The following is a 23,076-nucleotide window of genomic DNA, read 5'->3' on the forward strand; positions in this document are numbered from 1 at the left end:
GCAAATCAAAACTACAATGAGATATCATCTCACACCAGTCAGAATGGCCATCATCAAAAAATCTAGAAACAATAAATGCTGGAGAGGGTGTGGAAAAAAGGGAACACTCTTGCACTGCTGGTGGGAATGTGAATTGGTACAGCCACTATGGAGAACAGTATGGAGGTTCCTTAAAAAACTACAAATAGAACTACCATATGACCCAGCAATCCCACTACTGGGCATATACCCTGAGAAAACCATAATTCAAAAAGAGGCATGTACCAAAATGTTCATAGCAGCCCTATTTACAATAGCCTGGAGATGGAAACAACCTAAGTGTCCATCATCGGATGAATGGATAAAGAAGATGTGGCACATATATACAATGGAATATTACTCAGCCATAAAAAGAAATGAAATTGAGCTATTTGTAATGAGGTGGATGGACCTAGAGTCTGTCATACAGAGTGAAGTAAGTCAGAAAGAGAAAGACAAATACTGTATGCTGACACATATATATGGAATTTAAGAAAAAAATGTCATCAAGAACATAGGGGTAAGACAGGAATAAAGACACAGACCTACTAGAGCATGGACTTGAGGATATGGGGAGGGGGAAGGGTAAGCTGTGACAAAGTGAAAGAGCGGCATGGACATATATACACTACCAAACGTAAGGTAGATAGCTAGTGGGAAGCAGCCGCATAGCACAGGGAGATCAGCTCGGTTCTTTGTGACCGCCTGGAGGGGTGGGATAGGGAGGGTGGGAGGGAGATGCAAAAGGGAGGGGATATGGGAACATATGTATATGTATAACTGATTAAATTTGTAAAATAAAAAAAAAATTTTTTTTAAATTAAAAAAAAAAAAAAAAAAAAAAGAGTTTTCATTCCAACTAGCAAGAAGTCAACTGGCCACCAGCCTACAAGGTTACGGGACTTCTTTTTTAAACAAATAGAACACATTGACTATCTCCAAGTCACATTGGAGACTATTCTCATGATCCAACTATGGTGCCATTCATTGCTCAGAGTGGGCCTGGACCTTGTTGGGAACTATTCTTTTGCCAGTTTAAAAGTCATGCCAGAAATGCATTTACATTCCATCTTTTAAATTAGAAATGGTTTTACCTAGCCTGAAGACTCCTATTAGACCACAGACTTGATTCTTTAACAACTGCTCATTTCCAAAATTCCACTGCACCCCAAAAATATACCATTATCTACAACTGAAAAAATGTATTCATCTCCTGAATTAGCAGTAATGATCCCTAAAGTGAGAGAGTAACATCATCAAAATGGCAGAATAAGAGTTTTCTACCACCTTCCCCCTCCCAAAGAACACCAATTTTCACAATCACCCATGGACAAGAGTGCCTTTGTGGAAGTCCAGGAGTCCAGCAGAGAAGTTCCAGTACACAATTGGTGCAAAAATCCAATTATATAGGACACATTGAAGAGTAAAGACTGGAGGAGGTTACGCCTTCTTCAAATGCAAAGACAGCGAACTAAGACTTTGAGGAACATGAAAAATCAAGGAAACAAGATACCACCAAAAGAATACAATAGTTTCCCACAGTAACTGATCCCAAAGAAATGGAAATCTATGATTTGCCCAATAAAGAATTCAAAATTGTTTTAGGGAAGATCAGTGAGCTATAAGAAAAGACAGAAAGACAATTCAACAAAATCAAGAAACCTATACACAAACAAAATGAGGAGTTTAACAGAGAGATGGAAATCTTAAACACACACACAAAAAAAAACTGTAGCTCAGAAAAATACAATGAATGAAATGAACTATGCAATAGAAAGCATCAACATCAGACATGACCAAGCAGAAGAAAGAATCTGTGTAGAAGACAAGTCATTTGAAATTACCCATTCAGAAGAGGACATAGAAAAAAACAATGAAAAAGAACGAAGTAAGCCTATGTATGTAAAGCCTGTAGGATATCATTCAAAGAAACAATCTATGCATTATTGGAGTCTCAGAAGAAGAGAGGGACAAAGGGGCAGAAAGCTTATTTAAAGAAATAATGGGTTAGAACTTCCCAAATATGGGCAGGGATTTGGAAATCCAAGTTCAAGAAGCTCACAGATCCCCAAACAATTTCAACCCAAAAAGATCTTCTCCAAGACACATTACAATAAAACTGTCTAAAATCAAAGACAAAGAGAGAATTTTAAAAGCAGCAAAAGAAAAAAATTCCTCACATACGAGGGAACCACCTTACAGCTATCAGCAGACTTCTCAGCAGAAACCTTGCCGGCAAGAAGAGAATGGGATGATATATGCAATGTGCTCAAAGAAAAAAAACTGCCAGCCAAGAATACTTTATCCAGCCAAGCTGTCCTTCAGGAATGGAAAGACTTTTCCAGGCAAACAAAAGCTGAGGGAGTTCATCACTGCTAGACCTGCCTTACAAGAAATGCAGAAAGAAACTCTTCAGGCTGAAATGAAAGACGCTAATTAGTAACAGGAAAACACATGAAAATATAGAACACACTGGTACATAGTCAAAATCAGATACTCTAATACTGTGGTGGTGGAGTGTTAATCACTTAACTCTAGTATAAAGGTTCAAGGACAAAAATATTATATAAAACTATTGCTATAATAATTTGTTACTGGATACACAATATAAAAGATATAAATTGTGACATCAAAAACATAAAATTGGGATTGACAGATTCAATGCAACCCCTATCAAAATCCCAACAACATTTTTCACAGAAATAGAAAAAAATACTAAAATTTATATGGAACCACAAAAGACCCCAAATAGCTAAAGCAATCTTGAGAAAGAAGAGCAAAGCTGGAGGTATCAGAGTCCCTGATTTAAAATTATACTACAAAGCTATAGTAATCAAAACAGCATGGTATTGACAGAAAAACACACAGATCAATGGACCAGAACTGAGAGCCCAGAAATAAACCCACATATATATGGACAATTAATTTATGACAAAGGAGCAAAGAACATACAGTTGAGAAAGGAGAGTCTCCTCAATAAATAGTGTTGGGAAAACTGGATATTCACATGCAAAAGAATAAAATTGGACCCCTACCTTACACCATTCACAAAAATCACTCAAAATGGATTAAAGACTTAAATGTGAGACCTGAGACCATAAAACTCCTGGAAGAAAACACAAGACCTTAACACTAGTCTTGGCGACGATTTTTTGGGATATGACACCAAAAGTACAAGCAACAAAAGCAAAAATCAACAAGCGGAACTACATCAAACTACAAAGCTTCTACACAGCAGAAGAAAAGATCAACAAAATGAAAAGGCAACCTACAAAAGGGGAGAAAATATTTGCAAACCGTATATCTGATAAGGATTGATATCCAAAATATATTAAAAACTCATATAACTCAATAGCAAAAAACCCAAATAATCCAGTTAAAAAATAGGCAGAGGAACTGAATAGACATTTTTCCAAAGAAGACATACAAATGGCCAACAGGTACATGAAAGTCGCTCAACATCACTAATCAGAGAAATGCAAATCAAAACCACAATGAGGGGCTTCCCTGGTGGCACAGTGGTTGAGAGTCTGCCTGCCAATGCAGGGGACAGAGGTTCGTGCCCCGGTCCAGGAAGATCCCACATGCTGCGGAGCGGCTGGGCCCGTGAGCCATGGCCGCTGAGCCTGCGCATCCGGAGGCTGTGCTCCGCAACGGGAGAGGCCACAACAGTGAGAGGCCCACATACTGCTAAAAAACAAAAACAAAAACAAAAAAAAACACAATGAGATATACCTCATACCTGTTAGAATGGCTATGATTAAAAAGACAAGAGATATGGGGGCTTCCCTGGTGGCGCAGTGGTTGGGGGTCCGCCTGCCGATGCTGGGGGCATGGGTTCGTGCCCCAGTCCGGGAGGGTCCCGCGTGTCACAGGGCGGCTGGGCCCGTGGGCCGTGGCTGCTGGGCCTGCGCGTCCAGAGCCTGTGCTCCGCGGCGGGAGAGGCCGCGGGAGTGAGAGGCCCATGTACCGCAAAAACAAAAAAACAAAAACAAAACAAAACAAAAAAAAGACGAGATAACAAATGTGAGCAAGGATGTGGAGAAAAGGGAACCCTTGTGCACTGTTAGTGGAAATGTATATTGGTACAGCCACTATGGAAAACAGTATGGAGGTTCCTCAGAAAATCAAAAATAGTAATACTATATGATCCAGCAATTCCACTTCTGAGTATATATCCAAAATAAATGAAACCAGGATCTTGAAGAGCTATCTGCACTCTCATGTTCACTGAAGCATTATTCACAATAGGCAAGACATGGAAACAACCCAAGTGTCCATGGAAGGATGAATGGATAAAAAATGTGGTATATATACAATGGAATATTATTAGGCCACAAAAAAAGAAGGAAATTCTGCCTCTTGTGATAAAATGGATGGACCCTGAGGGCATTATGCTAAATGAAATAAGTCAAACAGAGAAAGACAAATACTATATGATCTCACATGTGGAATCTAAAAAAGCCAAACTCATAGAAACAGAGAGTAGAATGGTGGTGGCTAGGGGCTGGGGAAATGGGGAGATGTTGGCCAAAAGGTACCAACTTCCAATTTTAAGATGAATACATTCTGAGGATCTAATGTAGAGCATAGTGACTATATTTAACAGTACTGTATTACATAGTTGGAAGTTACTAAGCAAGTAAATCTTAAATGTTTTCATGACACATACACAAAAAGTGTTAATTATGTGAGTTGATGGATGTGTTAACTAGCCTTATCGTGGTAATCGTTCCATAATATATCCATGTATCAAATCATCACCTTAAGCTTACACAATGTTATACGTCAATTATACCTAAATAAAGCTTGAAAAAATTTTTTTACTTTTTAATTAAAAAACGGGGCAGGGGGGGCTTCCCTGGCAGTTCAGTGGTTAAGATTCCACGCTTCCACTGCAGGGGGCAGGGGTTCGATCCCTGGTCGGGGAACTAAGATCCTGCGTGCTGCATGGCACGGCCAAAAAAAAAAAAAAAAAGTAAAAAGTAAAAAAATAAAAATAAATAAATAATAAAATAGAAATAAATAAAAAATGTTTAAAGGTACACAAAGCAAAATGGTTGCTCTTGAGAGGTCCATAGGCTACAGGGACATGTAGAAGGAGTAAACGGACAAAGGTACCAAAAGAAAGAGGTAGGGAAAGCTCCAGGCAGCAGTCACAGCACTAACAAAGGCAGGGAGGGGTACAAGAGCATGGCACGCTTGGGGACCCTCACGGAGGACGACATGGTCGGATGTACCATGCGTGAAAGCCGTTTTTCCTGAAATGACAGCTCCCGTGGGGACAAGAAGCACATATGGACAAGTGTGTGTGCAAAAGAATCAGTCATAGCCTGAGCGTCACTGGGCAAATGCCCATGTCTCCAGCACAAAGAGAAGGGGGGAAGCACATCCTCTCTGCTGCCCAAGGAAGGGTAGATGTCCTAGCACTGGCCCTTGCCAACTCAGAAATCACAGAAGGAAGCCAACCAGCCTGAGTGCTCACCCGAGGCAAGGCCCCGTGTGAAATCCTTTCCAAGAATGGCTTCACTGACTCCTCGGAGCAGGCCTTGCAGCTGCGAAGGACTGTCATTTATCCCCAGCTGCCAGAGGGGAACGGGAGACTCAGAGAGCTTGACTGTTAATAGAAGGTGAACACAGTCACCAGCTCCACGGTGAAGGGGCCAGGAGACCAGGTAGGGCTAAAAAGCCAACTTTCAAGAAAGTTTTAGCCCAGGTAAGCAGACAGAGAAGGCATGATGGCCAATTTTATGTTTATGTGTCAGCTTGACTGGACTACAGGATGCCCAGATATTTGCTTATACATTATTTCTGGGTGTGTCTGGGAGGATGTTTCTGGATGAGATGAGCATTTCAATCTCCAGAATGAGTAAACAGATGACCCTCCCCACGGTGGGTGAGCACCATCCAATCCATTGAGGGCCTGAATGGAACAAAAAGGTGGAGGAAGGGAGAATTCACTCACTCTCTGCCGACTTTTTTTTTTTTTAACAGAAGGCTTATTTTATGTATATGGTATTGAATATATTAGCTTACAATCAGAGATTTTAAGTTGAACAGTTCCTAAAAAATTTCCATATATTCTAATGAGTTCATACCAATTCAACTAAATATAAGTGAAAATCTCTGTACTATTCTCACAAATCAATACCAGGAGTACATAATAACAACCACTGGATCAAGACGGCTTGCCTTTCAAGGTTGAAGTTAAGAGCTGGTCATGGGTCTTCCGCCCCCAGAGTACAGCATCAGCTCTCTGGTTCTCAGGCTTCTGGACTTGGACCAGAAATATACCGTGGGCTTTCCTGGGTCTCCAGGAGAGCAGACTGTGGACCTTTCAGCCTCCACAATCACGTGAGCCAACTCCTTATAACAAATCTCTTTATACATCCCTATATCTATATTCTGTTTCTCTGGAGAACCCTGACTCATACAGCCACCAACAGCTCTCCCAGCCCACCCCCTGCAAGCGGTCCTGGCTGAGACAAGCAGTGACAAGGCATCATGTCCAAAACTAAGAAAGTTAATTCCATTCTGAAGGAAAAGGCATTTCCCACCGAACATCAAAAGACAAAGCCACCCACTCTGGTAAGTCCCCCAAAGCACTGTATTCAATTTCTTTGAGGCACTAACCACAGCGGTGATTAAAGACCCAACTATGCAGGCATGGATTGAATGCCTGACCCTCCCATGTGAAGGCATGGACTCTGCAGCTTTGTTTAATGCTGCATCCCCAACACCAGGCTGGCGCCTAGGTCTCAGCAAGTACTCAGTAAATATCTGAGTGAACTAATGAGTAAATGGCACAAAAACAGGAATAAGAAAGAGAATGAGAGAATTCGTTCTTTATGAGGCAGTAGATGGAGTGGATCTGGACTTTGGAGCCAGAGTCCCTGGGTTCAAATCCCTACTCTACCACTTACCAGCTGCGTGACATTGGACAAGTTATTCAGTCTCGGGGGCTCTACGGTTCCCATCTGTGTTATGGGGTAAGAGGAGCAACTACCAACCTCATAGGGCTGCGGGGATACCTCAGTTCATTAGTACATGTGAGGTACATAAAACCCGACACATTTGGACTTCCCTAGTGGCGCAGTGGCTGAGAGTCCGCCTGCCGATGCAGGGGACATGGGTTCATGCCCCGGTCCAGGAGGATCCCACATGCCGCGGAGCGGCTGGGCCCGTGAGCCATGGCCGCTGAGCCTGCGCGTCCGGAGCCTGTGCTCCGCAACGGGAGAGGCCACAACAGTGAGAGGCCCGCGTACCGCAAAAAAAAAAAAAAAAAAAAAAAACCCAACACATTAGACAACTTAATAAAAGTGAGCTTAGCTATGGTTATTATTAACACTCATACTCCAGAGCAGTATGTATACACAACCCCAGCACTCTTGACATTTTAAGCCAGATTATTCTTTGTTATGGAGCTGTCCTGTGCATTGTAGGCTGTTTAGCAGCATCGCTGGCCTCTGCCCACTAGAGGCCAATAGCACTCACCCACCCTCAGTCGTAACAAACAAGTATGTCTCTAGACATTGCCAAATGTCTCTTGGGGGGAAGGGAGATCGCCCCTCCCCCTTGAGAAACCTTGACCTAGAGCACACTTTCCCATATTAACTTATTAAAGGCTCTGAGAAGTCCAGCTGGTGGCCCTAATCCTACTCATCCACTGGTATGACTACAGAACTCTTCCTTTGTGGGTCACCATGAAACCTACCTTGGGAAACATTCCTGTGCAGTACTTAGGAGCCTCCGGCCCAGCACCTAAAAGGGACATCCTTCAGCAGATCATGTGTGGATGGGGCAGTTGCTCTATTAAGCCAGGAGACCAAGGCCCAAGTCCTAGCTCTGACCTTGAACTTGCTTTGTGACTGAGTTGTTCTCAGAGCCCAGCTTCCTCCCCTGTAAATGGGGCATGATAACAGAGGAGCTTGCCCTCTCTACCACTGCACAGAGTTGTTCTGATGACCTGAAAAAGCACTGTGTATCAATATATACATTTTAGGGCTTCCCTGGTGGCGCAGTGGCTGAGAGTCCGCCTGCCAATGCAGGGGACATGGGTTCATGCCCCGGTCCAGGAGGATCCCACATGCCGCGGAGCGGCTGGGCCCGTGAGCCATGGCCGCTGAGACCTGCGCGTCCGGAGCCTGTGCTCCGCAATGGGAGAGGCCACAACAGTGAGAGGCCCGCGTACTGCAAAAAAAAAAAATATATATATATATATATATATATATATATATATATATACATTTTAAAGTGATCTTATTATTGTTATTATCATTTACCCTTCAGATATAAGCTCCCACTGGGAAAAAAATATTCACAACAAACAGGAAATAAAATAACTCACACAAGACCAGGAAGCTTTAAGTCAAGACTGTTGGCCCTAAATGACTCAAACTGACATTTCCCTGAACAAGATAGCAACAGTTGGACTTTGTATTTTGCCTCCCTCCCTAATGGTAGAATAATAATGCACATGAACAATTCCAGAACTGGTCTTCTTCCCCAGACCCTCAGTATGTATGTTTGTTTCTCTGCGTTAACGAGTCATCCAAAATCATGCAGTTATTCAGCACAGAAAACAGATACCACTTTTTGCCCATCACACAGGAAAAATGTTAATACTCATTGCTGGCAAGAGTGTGGGAAAATGGTCTACTTCACTCACGGTTGGTGTGATTATAAAATGGCATGGTTTTTGCGGTATGCGGGCCTCTCACTGTTGTGGCCTCTCCCGCTGCGGAGCACAGGCTCCGGACGCTCCGGACGTGCAGGCTCAGCGGCCATGGCTCACGGGCCCAGCCGCTCCGTGGCATGTGGGATCCTCCTGGACTGGGGCACGAACTCGTGTCCCCTGCATCGGCAGGCGGACTCTCAACCACTGCGCCACCAGGGAAGCCCAAAATGGCATGTTTTTGAAGTCCAAGTTGGCAGCATCTACCAGATGGGAACATGTACACTTTAACCCAGCAATTCCATTTCTAGAAACGTATCCCCAGTCGGAGATAGATGAACATGCAAGGCCACTGCAGAAACAACACAAATGTCCGTTAACAGAGGTTGGATAAATGAAATACAGTGCAAAGTACATGTGAGACCATACAGCGGAGCAGACAGTGGGGAAGCCTGGACTGCAGTCCTGTTTCCACATCTCACTAACTATGTGATTTGGGGCAAGTCATTTCTCAATCTGTCACTCACTTCGCTCAACAGTAAACTGGGGAGTTCCCTGGCAGTCCAGTGCTAGGACTCTGCACTTTCACTGCCGTGGCCTGGGTTCAATCCCTGATGGGGGAACTAAGATCCTGCAAGCCGAGCGACGCGGCCAAAAAACATAAACAAAACAAAACAAAAAAACAAACAAACAGTAAATTGGGAAAACTGTAGCACCTACCTTACAAGAGAGTTGGTAAGATTAAATTAAATCATTTATTGAGGGGACTTCCCTGGTGGTGCAGTGGTTAAGAATCCGCCTGCCACTGCAGGTGACACGGGATCAAGCCCTGGTCCGGGAAGATCCCACATGCTGCGGAGCAACTAAGCCAGTGCTCCACAACTACTCAGTCTGCGCTCTAGAGCCCGCGAACCACAGTTACTGAGCCCACGTGCCACAACTACTGAAGCCCGCACGCCTAGAGCCCGTGCTCCCCAACACAGAGGAGCCACCACAATGAGAAGCCCGAGCACCGCAACGAAGAGTAGTCCCCGCCCGCCGCAACGAGAGAAAGCCCATGTGCAGCAACAAAGATCCAACGCAGCCAAAAATAAATAAATAAATATAATAAGTCATTTATTGAGCACTCCAAACAGTGCCTTGCAAAAAGTAAGCATTCAGTAAGGTTAACCATTACTACTATTATTATTATTAGCATCGATGCAATGGCCCACTAGGCATCCATGAAAAAGGATGTGCTGGATCTCCATGTGCTGCCATGGAAACGAAGCCCTAACAAAAAACCACATGTCCATCAACAAGAGATGGTTAAATAAATTGTGGATGATTCAGAATAAGAACTACCTTGTAATGAAAAAGAACTAACTACTGATATGCACAACCACATGAATGAATTTCACAAACATAATGATGGCAAGAGAAGCCGGACTCAAAGAGTACATAGGATTTCATTTATATTGAAGTTCAAGGACAAGCAAAAGGGATCTATGACAACGGAGCTCAGAATAGTGATTCCCTTGGATGGGGTAAGAGTGGGAATAGACTGGAAAGAGGTTCAAGAGAGTGTTACGGGACACCAGCATGTTCTATGTCTGTTTTTTGTTTTGTTTTGTTTAAATTCCTTAAGTAGAAAATGCAATTTTTTTAATTTAATTTTATTTTTTAAGACAGCAGGTTCTTATTAGTTATCTATTTTACACATATTAGTGTATATATGCCAATCCCAATCTCTCAATTCATCTCACCACCACAACCCCCCACCACCCCCATAGAATGTTCTATGTCTTCATGATCTGGGGTTTGGTTATCTGTGTGTATACATAGGTAAAAATCATCCAGCTGCACTCTTTGGATTTCTGCATTTTACCGGATGCAGCTTCGTGACCTTGGGTGATGATTTAACCTCCCTGAGCCTCAGTTTCCCGTGCCTTGCAGGGTTGCTGTGAGGGAAGGAGGTACGGGTATGTACGGTGCCTGCTTGGGGCAGACTCTTAACAGGCAGCTGCCTCCTCCTGCCCCCAGGCCTGGGCTAGTCCACACCACCCACCTGGACCCAAAGGCAAATCCTAAACAACAGCTTGATCTGGAAATACTGATCAAAACCTGAACATCCAAAACAGACTTCAACACGTGCTTTTCAGAGCAGGGGCTCTCCTGAAGACCTACCAGAACAGTCCACCCATGCCCTACCAGTACTCAGAAAGACAACACCAAAATTAAATTAAACCTCACCCTACCCAGCTGTACCACTGGTCACTCCTCTATGACCGCTCGGTACACCCACCCACCACCCACTTTTGGTACTCACGGATTTCACTGAATCCTCCAGAACCAATGTCCACTGGCCTGGGTGCCTCTGGTCTGAGATTCTCGGGCCTGAGCTTGGCTGGCCAGAGCTCCTCAGGCCCCAGCACCACTGGAGCGAGTTTTCCTTGGCTCGGCTTCGATGGATCCTGCTTCTCCCCTCTCAGCTCCTTTGGCTTGAGGCTCACTGGTCTGAGCACCACAGGCTTGAGGTCCAGGGGTCTGATGGCCTCTGGATCCTGCTTTGCTGCTCGTCTACTGGTTCTCAGTAACGAAGCCAGAGTGTCCTGGCCTGTGTCCTCTAAGCAGGAGATGAACAAAGGAAGGGCCTGACTCCCTCGGGTCTCTAGATCTATGATCAGCTGCCTGGCCTGATCTCGCCGAGATCCAGAGTCTGCCCGCTGTTTGGAAAGAAAGACATGGCACTATTATCCACGTGCCTTCCTGTGAATCTCACCCTGCCCCCCCCATTCCCCATCTACCTAAGTCTAAACAATCAGGCACCTCCGCAAACACTGAGCCTGTATGTGCACTGAGCGTGTGCCACCTGCCAGTCTTTATCTCTTCAATCAGTACATTGGAGGTGTCTGTGGTGTGCCCAGCACTGTGCCAAGTGCTGAAAATGCAGCAGCAAAGCGTCGCAGTCTTCAGGGACCAAACTTCTAGCGGGGGATGTGAACAGACACATCAATGACACAGCAAAGAGAGAAGTGACAGAAGGGAAAGCACATGGGGCTGGAAGGGTACAGGGGCACTCGACTCAGCCTTGGGGCATCAGGGAAGCCTCCAGGAGGGGCTATCTTAGCTGAGACCCCAGGGAACATTAGGAAGTGAGTAGTGAATTCAGAGAAATTAGAGACATAAGGGGAGAGACAAAGTGAGAGAGGAGACCTTTGCACTGTTGTGTCAAGAAAGCTGTGGAAGCCACTGAAGAGTTTTAAGAAGGGAGTGATGGGGACTTCCCTGGTAGGCCAGTTGCTAAGGCTCCGCGCTCCCAATGCAGGGGGCCCAGGTTCGATCTCTGGTCAGGGAACTAGATCCCACATGCCGCAAGTAGGAGTTCGCATGCCGCAACTAAAAGTTCCCGCAAGCTGCAACGAAGATCCCGAGTGACGAAACTAAGACCCGGCACAGCCAAATAAATAAACAAATAAAAAGAAGGGAGTGACAGAGTCAGAAGCCTTTTTAAAAATCATCCTGGGACTTCCCTGGTGGCACAGTGGTTAAGAATCCACCTGACCATGCAGGGGACCCGGGTTCAATCCCTGGTCCGGGAAGATCCCACATGCCGTGGAGCAACTAAGCCCAAGTGCCACAACTACTGAGCCTGCGCTCTACAGCCCACGAGCAACAACTACTGGGCCCACGTGCCACAACTACTGAAGCCCGCATGCCTACAGCCCATGCTCTGCAATGAGAGAAGCCACCGCAATGAGAAACCCATGCACTGCAATGAAGAGTAGCCCCCGCTCGCCACAACTAGAGAAAGCCCAAGTGCGGCAACAAAGACCTGTCACAGACAAAAAAAATTTATTAGAAAATTAAAAATAAATAAATAATAAAAATTAAAAAATCATCCTGGGGGTAGGGTGGGCAATGGCAGGGAGTGGGCCATAGCCAAGTCAGGTGGTGGCAGAGACTTTGCAGCTGGAATGGAGAAAAGCGAAAGGACATACCAGAGAAATAAGGAGTGGAAACTGACAACACTTGGGCATTGACTGGGTGGACTGTGAAGTTGCAGGAATGGTCCAGGTTGACAGGTGTCAGGATGGTGGTACCAGACGATGAGACGGGGATCTGGTTATCTGCTGGTTGTCCTTTGAGGCCCAGCTCTGGGCAAGTTCCACGGGGATAAGATATCACCCTGTCCTCAAATATCCTACAGCAGCGTGGTCCAAGAGAACCTTCCATGATAATGGAAATGTTATCTGTGCTGTCCAATATGGCAGCCATCAGCCACATGTGACTACTGAGAACTTGGGTCATATGACTGAGGAGCTGCATTTTTTGTTCAGTTTTAATTACTTCATATTTACGTTTAAATAGCCACATGTGGTTAATGGCTCCTATATTGAATAGCACAGACCTGTACTATCATTGAGAAGGTAATTCTCATTAGCAAAATTAGCTGCATGCCTACTTCTCTGCAAGTAAATCGTGGTGTTTTGGTTTCTCTCAACATTTACTGAACACTCACAGACACTGTGTTAAATGCATCATTTCATTTGGTCCTCCTCAACAACCTTAAGGGGTTAAATTACAATTATCCCCACCTTATGGATGAGAGAAACTGAGTCTAAGAAAGGTGCTGCAACTTGCTAATATGTAACAAAGCCAGGATGACAGCCCAGATCCATGTGGTTCCGCCATACTAGGGGTGGCAAAATGGTGGCCCATCGTTCATAAGACATTCTTTAAAAATTCCGAATTTGTTGCTAACATTTTTTTTTATATATTGGAGTATAGTTGATTAACAATGTTGTGTTAGTTTCAGGTGTACAGCAAAGTGATTCTGCTATACGTATACAAGTATCTATTCTTTTTCAAATTCTTTTCCCCTTTAGGTTATTACAGAATATTGAGAAGAGTTCCCTGTGCTATTTTTGCTAACATTTAAAATCAGGGAACTAGACATCGAAATCAAGATTTCCAGCTTCTCGGGAATTCCCTGGTGGTCCAGTGGTTAAGACTCCGCACTTTCACTGCCAAGGGCCTGGGTTTGATCCCTGATCAGGGAACTAAGATTCCACAAGCCACACAGCGCAGCCAAAAAAAAAAAAACCCTAACCTGGCAACACTGGGCCAGCATTCTGGTATGACCATACTCATCTGGAGCTGGGGGGCAGGGCAGAGGCTGCCCGCTCTAGTGCCCACCCATTGGGCCTCCAATGACATTCGAGTTTATGACTCCTGTGAATGTACCTGATGTCAAGGGTATGGCCTCAAATCATTTCCACTCCTCAGTACACAGCAGATGCTCATAAGACTTCTTTTAATATTATTATTCATTGGCAATTTTCCATATGATATTTATCCTATTAAAGACTTCCTCACTGGATCAGGCCAAGTTCCTGGATGATGCAGAAACTGGCCTGCAAGCAGCCCACAGGGCACTGTGCAAAGGCCTCTAGGAAGCCACACACTCCCACTGTATCTCGTCGTAAAAAAATACCTCCTGTGGGCTTCCCTGGTGGCGCAGTGGTTGAGAGTCCGCCTGCCGATGCAGGGGACATGGGTTCGTGCCCCCGTCCGGGAGGATCCCACATGCCGCGGAGCGGCTGGGCCCGTGAGCCATGGCCGCTGAGCCTGCGCGTCCGGAGCCTGTGCTCCGCAACGGGAGAGGCCACAACAGTGAGAGGCCCACGTACTGCAAAAAAAAAAAAAAACTCCTGTTCCCTCCTGACCTCACAGGCCTGTGGGAAGAGTCAAATAAGACAAAGACATGACAGTGCTTTTAAGAGAACCTCAAATGTTTGACTTTATTGTTCTCTTCATTACCTGCAGTAGGCCCCTCATCTCCAAACCCCTTACAAAACATAATCGTAACTCATGAGGGGCTGGCCAAGGAGGACAGGGCACAGCCAGCTACCATATGATGTGCCCTCACTCTGTGCCTGAAACTTTACTGTTTCACACCCGTTATCTCTTTCAGCCCTCAGGACAATACTGCTGTTGTCCCCACTTCACAGCCCAGGACACTGCGGATGGAAGAGGATACAGTCAGTGTCAGGCAGTCTGACCGCCCAAATGGGTTTCCTGAACCTCCACGTTAGAAGAGGGAAAAACAGTACACCGCTGCAGCAGCTAACGGTGTACTCTGATGGTGCAGGGCGTGGAATCGCTTTAGCAAGCCCTCGAAAAGGCGTTTGGGGTTGTTTGGCTCCTCTGGGCAATTTAGTGGGCTCGACGCCCTGCGGGAAAACGGGGTTCCCTGACAATGGTTCCCCAAAGGGAACGGGTACTGCGTGGCACAGACGCGAGAAGAGAGGGCGGGAGCTCGGCCATTAAGTCACGGTGTGGCTTCAGCAACCCTCTCCGCGCGGTCTCGCTGTCCCCATCTATGACCTGAAGTGTGCGCGGTGCGGGAAGCTGGGGGCCCCGGCTGGGAGGGGGGTGGGCCGCACCTGGATGTCCTCGATCATGTCGGGGGTGAAGAGCTCGCGATTCAGCAGAGCGTCCCAGAGCGCGGCCACCTGCAGCTCGCCGACCAGCCGCACCCGGCACCGCCGCAGGACCCACCGGTCAACCTCGTCCATGTCGGGCGGACGTCAGAGACCCCGGCCGCCTCTGACCGCTTCCGGGTTTCGGCCGCCGAGCCCCGCCCTCTCCCCAGGACCTGCCCCGGGACCTGCCACCGCGTTCCGCCCCGCCCCCATCTCCCCACGCCCCTGGGTCCCGCCCCCAGGCCCCGCCCCCGAAACCCACCCCCGCGTTACTGCACCGCCCCCAAGCCCCGCCACCTCACTACTTCTAGCCCATAGGCTCCGCCCCGCGCCCTGCCACGCCCGCAGAGCGCGACCCGCCCCCAGGGCACACCCGCGCAGCTCCGTCAAGGGCCCCTGCCGAAATTCATTACCACTTCGCTTTCGCAGAGACTCGGAGTGGGTTACTCGTCTAGTAAGAGAGACTGTCATGCCTGGAGCCTTGGTCTGTCCCGCCCCATTCGACCCCGTCCTGGGCATGATTCCCCTCTAGAGCCCCCTGCCCTGCCCCCAATGAAACCATAAGTCTCCGCCTTGTTCCCAGATATCCTGGTTTACTTTGCCAAACTTGTCTCATTCAACCAAGCCCACCTTATAGGTCTCCAATTCCCCTCTTCCCTCCTTCCCACCCTAGAACCTCCCACAAAGAAAAAAAAACCGGCAGAAATCTTGTCCTCTGAACAATCAGTTTGTACGGCTCATTTCCGCATTTCAAAAATTGTTCCTATGTCAACTATATTTCAATTAAAAAAAACATTGTGCTAGCCACTTTACATTGTATTACCTCATTTCTCCCTGACTACAATCCTACCAGGGTGATAGTCTTTTCCTCCATTTCCCAGATGTGGACGCTGGGGCTATAGGAAGTGGAGTCACTGTTCAAGATCACAGAGGTGGTAAGTGGCAGAGGCGGGTAGGATTTAAACCCGAGTCCAACTCAAGGTCCGCACACAACTGGGAATCCACTTTAGAATGTATTCTCTTGAGCAGTGAAACCTCAGCCCCATTCATTCATTTATTCCCGAATATTTATTGAGATCCTATCTGTGCCAAGGTCTGTAGAGGCACCAAGAATATAGAGACGAACAAAACAGACTTTAAAAGGCCTGCTTTTATTTATTTATTTTAGGCTGTGTCGGGTCTTCGTTGCTGCGCGCGGGCTTTCTCTAGTTGCAGCAAGCAGGGGCTACCCCAGTGCGCAGGCTTCTCTTGTTGCGGAGCACAGGCTCTAGGCGTGCGGGCTCTAGGGCTCATGGGCTTCAGCAGTTGTAGCGCGTGGGCTCAGTAGTTGTGGCTCACGGGCTCTAGCGCACAGACTCAGTAGTTGTGGCGCATGGACTTAGTTCTTCCGCGTCGTGTGGGATCTTCCCACACCAGGGATCAAACCTGTGTCCCCTGCATTGGCAGGTGGATTCTTAAACACTGCGCCACCAGGGAAGTCCAAAAAGCCCTGCTTTTAGGTGCTTACATTCCAGTGGGAGGAGACAGATTATAAACAATATAAATAAATAAAAGATACAGTATGTTAGATAGTGATAAATGCAAAGGAGATAAAGACTAAATAAGCAGAGCAGGAGGACATGAAATCTCTTTCTTTATATCCCCAAGGAACCTATGTCATTGGCTCAATGAAAGTTTACCTCACTCACTTGTTCCTCTCCTCCACCGCCCCCACCAGCATTACCATACACATATCCGTTTCCTGTGCTTAGGACAGGACCTGGTACATTCTAGAATGGAGATCGCTTTTGGGTATATAGGATTAGGAGTCCTGGATTCTAAGCCTTGGGCAAGTCCCTGCCCGTCTCTGGGTCTCAATCTCCCCCATCAGTATACGGTGGAGTTGGACTAGGAACGATCCCTAAGGTCCCTTCCAACTCTGACGCTCTAGGATTCTATGAATAGGGTTAAAGAGAATATAGGGACCAGCGACTGCTTCCCCACCCCAGCAACTGTTGCTAGACAAGGGCCATCTCCTGGTAGAAGTGGAAACTCCTCCCTGGATAGGGGAGGTGTTTTGGCATCCCATCATGCATCGCGACTTCGCCTCGCTAGGAGGTACGTTTTAGCCTCTTTGGTCGCCACCATCCTTTTGGATCCAGCCGGAGCGCGAGCCTCGTTCCTATGACAACCGCGCCTGGTCCACGCGCAGACGGCGGGTGGCAAGGGTCAAAACAGATTCTCAAAGTTGAAGCCCTAGAACTGTTCAGTCCGCGCCTTTGGTGCGCCGGGCCTTTAAGTATCACGTGACTGCCCTCCGGCTCGTCCCTCCTCTTTCCTCTCCCCAGGCCCCGGCGAGCCCTGGTGTCGACCGGAGCCTCTCGGCCCCGCGGAGTAACTGGAGCACGGACGTTGCAGCCGGTTAGGACGGTGCCCTTTCCAGGTAACTACTTCCCGGCGTGACGCGCGGAGCCACAGACGCGGCGGGGCCGGGCGGGCTCAGGGATCTCCCTTCAGTTCCTCCTCATTCCCGGTCCCCGCTGGGCCCGGGGGGAACCCGGAGCCGATAGGGCCTGGCCCAGGGTTCCCGGGGGCGGCGAGGGATGCGGCTGTATCCTGGAGGGTTGCGACCTCCGGCGGGAGCTCGAGGCGGGGCTCAGAGCTAACCATGTCTCTGGGACCGGCTGCCTGGTCCGGGGTATACTGCCCGAGGGCGATAGCCTACCTGTTGGGCAGTTGTTTCCTGCCTTGAGGCCGGCACCGTCGAGCTGTCAGCAAAAGAACACAGCCCCCCGGCACTTGCGCCCTCTAAGTGGAGGCGACTGACACAGTTGAATAAGGCACTGGTTGCACTGCGTGGTAGAAAAAATAATGGCAGTAAATACCGCTTATTGGCTGCTGACCCCGTAGTCAGTAAATCCTTTACAGACGTTTAACTCCCATTTTGATCCTTTCAAGGTGGTATTATTTACCCCCATTTTATGAAGGAGGACATGAGGCTTAGCAAGTTTTAAGTAATTTGTCCAAGGGCATAAAGTGGTAGAGGACAGATCCCAATGTTAGTCTGATTCCAGAGTCCATGTGCTTAATTAGTAGCTACATCACCTTCTCAATTTTTAGCGTGCTGTATGTGTTTTGTAAGAGAAGAGGTTATAGATTGCCTTTACAGAAAAAGAAACTCGTTTGTTTTAGGATTTTATTCAGAATGCTTGCAGTCCTAAACAGTGGCCATCAGATTAGTCAGTTTCTTGAGGATTTAGACTCCCACTTGTCAAAATCCACAATGTTACAGCTTTGCCTCCCTTAAGTAAGATGTCATATTAGATACTTGATCCTTAAAATTTTAGTGATTTGTGAGAAACCGAGATGTGGCCCTTGAAAAATCATTGTGTGATATCACAAAGAGCATACTCCTGGAGTGTAAATGTCCCTGCAGTACAGCACTACCTTGTTCATTTACCAGCCAGGATTACTTCCAAAATCCACAGTGAATTCAGTCACTACACTCACCAGAGTTGGAGCTTTAACATTTGAAGACCATGCCCGGTCTACGATCTTTGCCATTAATCCCCCTTCACGTGGCAAACTAAAATTTTTCTCACCACTTTTTTTCATCTGAGGCCTCCATTTGTAATGACAGTATTGCTAGTGATTAAAGAACAGCTTCTTATTTTCTTGTCTGAACGGGCGTGGTGAGAAAGAATAGAATTGGGGCACACAAAGTTGTAACTGCAGTTTTTGTAGAGTATTTCACTTTCATTCTTATACTTATTTAACTCCCAAGAACATCACAACGATCTCATTTTGTAGTTTTGCACATGGTAAATCTTAAGATGTCACGAATTTGTTTAGCATGTGCTCAGTGAGGTATTCTCTAACCACATATTTTAAGTTTAAACTATTATTGTCAGAATAAGTGAAATAGTGTATTTGAGATGTAGTTGCCTTGATTTCCCTGTGTATGTTTTCCCACGTTTGCTTATTATTTCTTCTTCTCATTCGTTTTCAGTCATTTCTGAAGCTTTTCTAATACAAGGATTTTTGAAGAGTTGCTATTCTTATTGCTCATCTCTTCATCTATAATCGTTCTTATTTGTGATATTCAATAACAGTAGGAAGATTGTTCATTTAAGAAGATGTGGTCAAACAGCTTGGCACTTTTCCTGCAAAATATCTTTTGTTTTGTTTTTCATCTGTATATCTTATACCTTTACCTAGAAAGCAAGACTCTCCAGATTTCTACCACTAAAACTTACTGCCTCTTCAATCATTTCAGCTCTGGAAAGGAAGAGAAATGGAAGTGAAAAAGTTGAGCATTTCCTGGCAGTTCTTGATAGTTCTGGTTCTGATCCTGCAAATTCTGTCTGCGTTGGATTTTGACCCATACAGAGTCCTAGGGGTCAGCCGAACAGCCAGTCAGGCTGATATTAAAAAGGCTTATAAGAAGCTCGCCCGGGAATGGTAGGTGAAACAAAGAAATAGCAGTTTAAAATAAGCTAAGCAGTTTTAGCAGGAGAATGAAGCCTAAATTATGGTTAGCTTTTATTTGTCTCTGTTTCTATGTTCATTAAATATATAATACATATTTGTCTAACGTATTTTATGTGGGAGGACTTGTATTCTTATGATTCTAGAATTTTTAGTGATGAGATCCAAAGCCTCTGTTACTATGAAACCCCCTGTTAGGAATTCTTTGGCTTAAAGAATTGCCTTGATACTGTTCACTTATTTAATGTTAAAGTAAGTAGGAGGAAACTTTAATAAATATATATTTTAATATATATTATATAAATTATATATATATATATATATATAACATATATAGTCAAGGGTGGATAAGCTGTCCTTCCCGTGATTCATAAAGTAACTCTTTTTTGTGTGTGTGAAACGCGGGCCTCTCACTGTTGTGGCCTCTCCCGTTGTGGAGCACAGGCTCCGGACGTGCAGGCTCAGCGGCCATGGCTCACGGGCCCAGCCGCTCTGCGGCATGTGGGATTTTCCCGGACCGGGGCACGAACCCGTGTCCCCTGCATCGGCAGGCGGACTCTCAACCACTGCACCACCAGGGAAGCCCCATAAAGTAACTCTTTACAATGCCATTGCTAAAGGGAACACTATCCAGTCCTATTGTCTAGGTTATTAATTTTTAAGCTTTCAAAAAAATTTTATAGTAAGAGCTTTTTGCCCTCAATTTAGTAAGAATATTCAGGAACTGAGTAAATTACTTTAAAAAATTATCACATAGAAAAATCTTAATTTTACCTGTAGGCATTGTATATGCTAGGGAATAAGCAAGTGTTTGTGATTTAGCAGGATAGCAATAAATTTAAACCTTATCTTGGACAAACATCATCTGTTTCTTCCACCAATGCCTTGGACACGACACAGTAGAAGCGCTAGATTATATAGCTGGAGGGGATCAGCAGGAGGAGGAAGGGATGGTGAGGACACAGGCGGCTAAAGCTGGGTGGACCAACCAGAAGTAAGGAAAGGAAGTTTGGGATGGGAGCCATCATCGAGTACCTACTGCATGCTAGGCTCCAAGTTCTATGCTGTTTATCTCATTTAAACCTTATAATTACTCTTTGAAGGCGGATATTGCTGTCCCTGTTTTTCGGGTGAGGAACTAGGCTCACAGTTGGTGAGTCTGTATTACCTGTGGGTTCCATAGGTTGGCCTTCTGCATCTGCACCAGCAGGTAGTTTATTGCTGTTTTCTTTTTTTTTTTTTTTTTTTTTTTGCGGTACGCGGGCCTCTCACTGCTGTGGCCTCTCCCGTTGAGGAGCACAGGCTCCGGTTGCGCAGGCTCAGCGGCCATGGCTCACGGGCCCAGCCGCTCCGCGGCATGTGGGATCTTCCCGGACCGGGGCACGAACCCGTGTCCCCTGCATCGGCAGGCGGACTCTCAACCACTGCGCCACCAGGGAAGCCCTGCTGTTTTCTTTTTTAATCACTTACCCATCTGGGCAGAAGCGAGAGTGAGTGGGTTAGTGTCTGGGTGGGTAGGAGGTTACGCAGGAGCAAAGCTGCCACGTGCAGGTGACACCACAGGCTGTGCGTGACTCTTCCTGACGCCATTTTTCCTCAGTGCGAGATGCGTCTGAGGATTCAGTTGGTTGCAGGAAAGGTGAAAGATAGTTTAAAATATACTTTTGTTTTTGTTTTTGTTTTTTTGCTGTACGCGGGCTTTTCACTGTTGTGGCCTCCCCCGTTGCGGAGCACAGGCTCCGGACACGCAGGCTCAGTGGCCATGGCTCACGGGCCCAGCTGCTCCGCGGCATGTGGGATCCTCCCGGACCAGGGCACGAACCCGTGTCCCCTGCATCGGCAGGCGGACTCCCAACCACTGCGCCACCAGGGAAGCCCTAAAATATACTTTTGAATGTTTTGAATATGTAACTATCTTAGACCATATTCATAGCATGAGGAACCCAGAATTGGATACGAACAACACAATCTCTGATTATGCGTGGCCTCTTTCCAGGGACTCTGCAGCAAAGTTGCTTTCTTTTCTACATCATTTCAGACTCTTGCTTCTTTGTATTTAAAGCAAAATACATAAATCTGCAATTCATAAGGTAACAACATTCTTTTAGACACAGTGTGGCCTTTGAAGTACTTCACAAGGTAGCAATACTCTTTTGGACAGGATATGGCCTTTGACAAAATTTGAAAGCAGAAATGATAGCTTGGTTATGTGGGATCTATTAAAATATACAGCTTTGACTTTTCTATCTTCCAGAGCTCAAAAGGGTGTTATGATATTAATTAAATAAATCATGTGCTTCTCCTCCTTAATTAGAGTCTCTCTAGGCATAATATATCACCATAGAAATAAACTATGATCCAATGAAAGTCTAAAATTTTACGTTACCTTTGTATTTTCACTGTGCTATTATTTTCTGCTGTTTTGGCTATGGCAGCATTTTATCAATGAAACAGTTTGTTTCATTTCATAATGGTTTCATGTACGGTTGGCCCTTGAACAACATGGGTTTGAACTGTGCAGTTCAGTTGAGCCCCATGTTGTTCACGGGTCATCTGTACACTGAAAATAGCAGTTTCCCAGTTTGACTTTTCAGAATGAGCTATCACAGTGGGGAATGGTTAATTATTGAATTGGATTTGTAACCTTCCTCTGCTGTTTTACCACTTAATAGTATTTCTTACATTGCTCAAGAGCTTTCCCTTTGCTTGGTGAAACCTCTTTTTTTTTTTTTTTTTTTTTCTTTGAGAGTTTTATTTGGCGAGAATTTTTAGGACTTCAAGCCCGAGAGGCAGCATCTGAAGTAATCCTGAGAGAACCGCTCCAAGGAGGCGACGGGGGGAGCTAGGATACATAGAGGTTTTGCAACAAAGGGCAGGTAGTCCAGAAACCATATTCAATTACTTTTGATCTCAGAAAAACTGTTTCTCTCCCAATAATTAATTTTTATTATAGGTACTTTTCTTTTGTCATCTACACCAGCAGAATAACTCCTCCCACCCCAAGAAAAAGGCATCATAAAATTTGATTTGAAGCAGATGGGTATAATGTAGTCATTCACCTCAACAGTAATTGATTTGTCTGATACTTTCCTATGTTATTTTTTCTACCTTCGTTTTTTTCCCCTTAAAGGTAGCGCTAGACAGCCAGTAGATACCAAGTACAGTGTTTTCTTCACTTTGAAATATAAAGGGTGTGTATAATATTGTAGTCTGTGAAATGTTTCACGTACACTGGGTGGTACTTTCCTAGAGCTGAATTTATCCTTTTCTAAATGTTTTCAACTTTGTGGTATCTTCCTATAATAAGGAAAATATTCCTTCTAAGCTAAAACCGTCTTACAGTATAATCCTCCTTGTTCTTGGGCCTTGGTTTCCTCTGTTTCAGGATCTGTGGTTTTAACCCAGCTCTCAATAGTCTGTCTTTGGTTCAGCCTCCTTAAAAGCTCCTTC

General features: G+C 45.7%; 2 protein-coding genes across 5 annotated transcripts in view; one reads left to right on the forward strand and one right to left on the reverse strand.

The window, feature by feature from the left end:
- CASP9 (caspase 9) overlaps window positions 1–15,305 on the reverse strand; it is a 37,995-nt gene extending 22,690 nt beyond the window's left edge. For both annotated transcript variants that reach the window (XM_060089002.1, XM_060089003.1), the window contains exons 1-2: window positions 15,121–15,305; window positions 11,001–11,397 (exon numbers count right to left, since the gene is read on the reverse strand). In XM_060089002.1, the coding sequence (XP_059944985.1) occupies window positions 11,001–11,397; window positions 15,121–15,252 (529 nt within the window). In that variant the 5' untranslated portion in view covers window positions 15,253–15,305. The remainder of the gene's footprint in view (window positions 1–11,000; window positions 11,398–15,120) is intronic.
- A 2,012-nt stretch (window positions 15,306–17,317) lies between these two features.
- DNAJC16 (DnaJ heat shock protein family (Hsp40) member C16) overlaps window positions 17,318–23,076 on the forward strand; it is a 36,567-nt gene continuing 30,808 nt past the window's right edge. Inside the window, exons 1-2 of one of the 3 annotated variants that reach the window (XM_060089006.1) lie at window positions 17,318–17,581; window positions 19,415–19,599. In XM_060089006.1, coding sequence (XP_059944989.1) covers window positions 19,433–19,599 — 167 coding nt within the window. In that variant the 5' untranslated portion in view covers window positions 17,318–17,581; window positions 19,415–19,432. The remainder of the gene's footprint in view (window positions 17,582–19,414; window positions 19,600–23,076) is intronic. The other 2 variants (XM_060089005.1, XM_060089007.1) reach the window with 2 other exon arrangements.

The sequence above is a fragment of the Mesoplodon densirostris genome, chromosome 2 (assembly GCF_025265405.1).
Source record: "Mesoplodon densirostris isolate mMesDen1 chromosome 2, mMesDen1 primary haplotype, whole genome shotgun sequence".
Taxonomy (NCBI): domain Eukaryota; kingdom Metazoa; phylum Chordata; class Mammalia; order Artiodactyla; family Ziphiidae; genus Mesoplodon; species Mesoplodon densirostris.